We start from the raw sequence: 363 nt of genomic DNA on the forward strand, positions 1-363 counted from the left end.
GACACCAACCCCAACACCCACCAGCACACAGACCCCAACCACTCCACCAACCACTACAGTGACCCCAACCACAACACCCACCACCACCACCACCACAGAGACCCCAACCCCAATACCCACAACTACCACTAGAGTGACACCAACCCCGACACCTACAACCACAGAGACCCAAACCCCAACACCTACCAACACAGTGACACCAACCCCAACACCAACCAGCACCCAGACCCCAATTTCAACACCCATCACCACCACCAGCACGACAGCAACACCAACCCCAACACCCACCAGCACACAGACCCCAACCCCGACAACCATCACCACCACCACCACGACAGCGACACCAACCCCAACACCCACCAG

At 58.4% G+C, this 363-nt stretch overlaps 1 protein-coding gene across 1 annotated transcript in view; it reads left to right on the forward strand.

Annotated features, from left to right (window-relative positions):
- The window catches only part of MUC2 (mucin 2, oligomeric mucus/gel-forming), a 36,618-nt gene that overhangs the window by 23,594 nt on the left and 12,661 nt on the right, over positions 1-363 (forward strand). Inside the window, exon 34 of the mRNA XM_011993865.1 lies at positions 8-337. Within this exon, the coding sequence (XP_011849255.1) occupies positions 8-337 (330 nt within the window). The remainder of the gene's footprint in view (positions 1-7; positions 338-363) is intronic.

Source organism: Mandrillus leucophaeus, unplaced genomic scaffold, assembly GCF_000951045.1.
Source record: "Mandrillus leucophaeus isolate KB7577 unplaced genomic scaffold, Mleu.le_1.0 Scaffold435, whole genome shotgun sequence".
In the NCBI taxonomy this organism is placed as follows: domain Eukaryota; kingdom Metazoa; phylum Chordata; class Mammalia; order Primates; family Cercopithecidae; genus Mandrillus; species Mandrillus leucophaeus.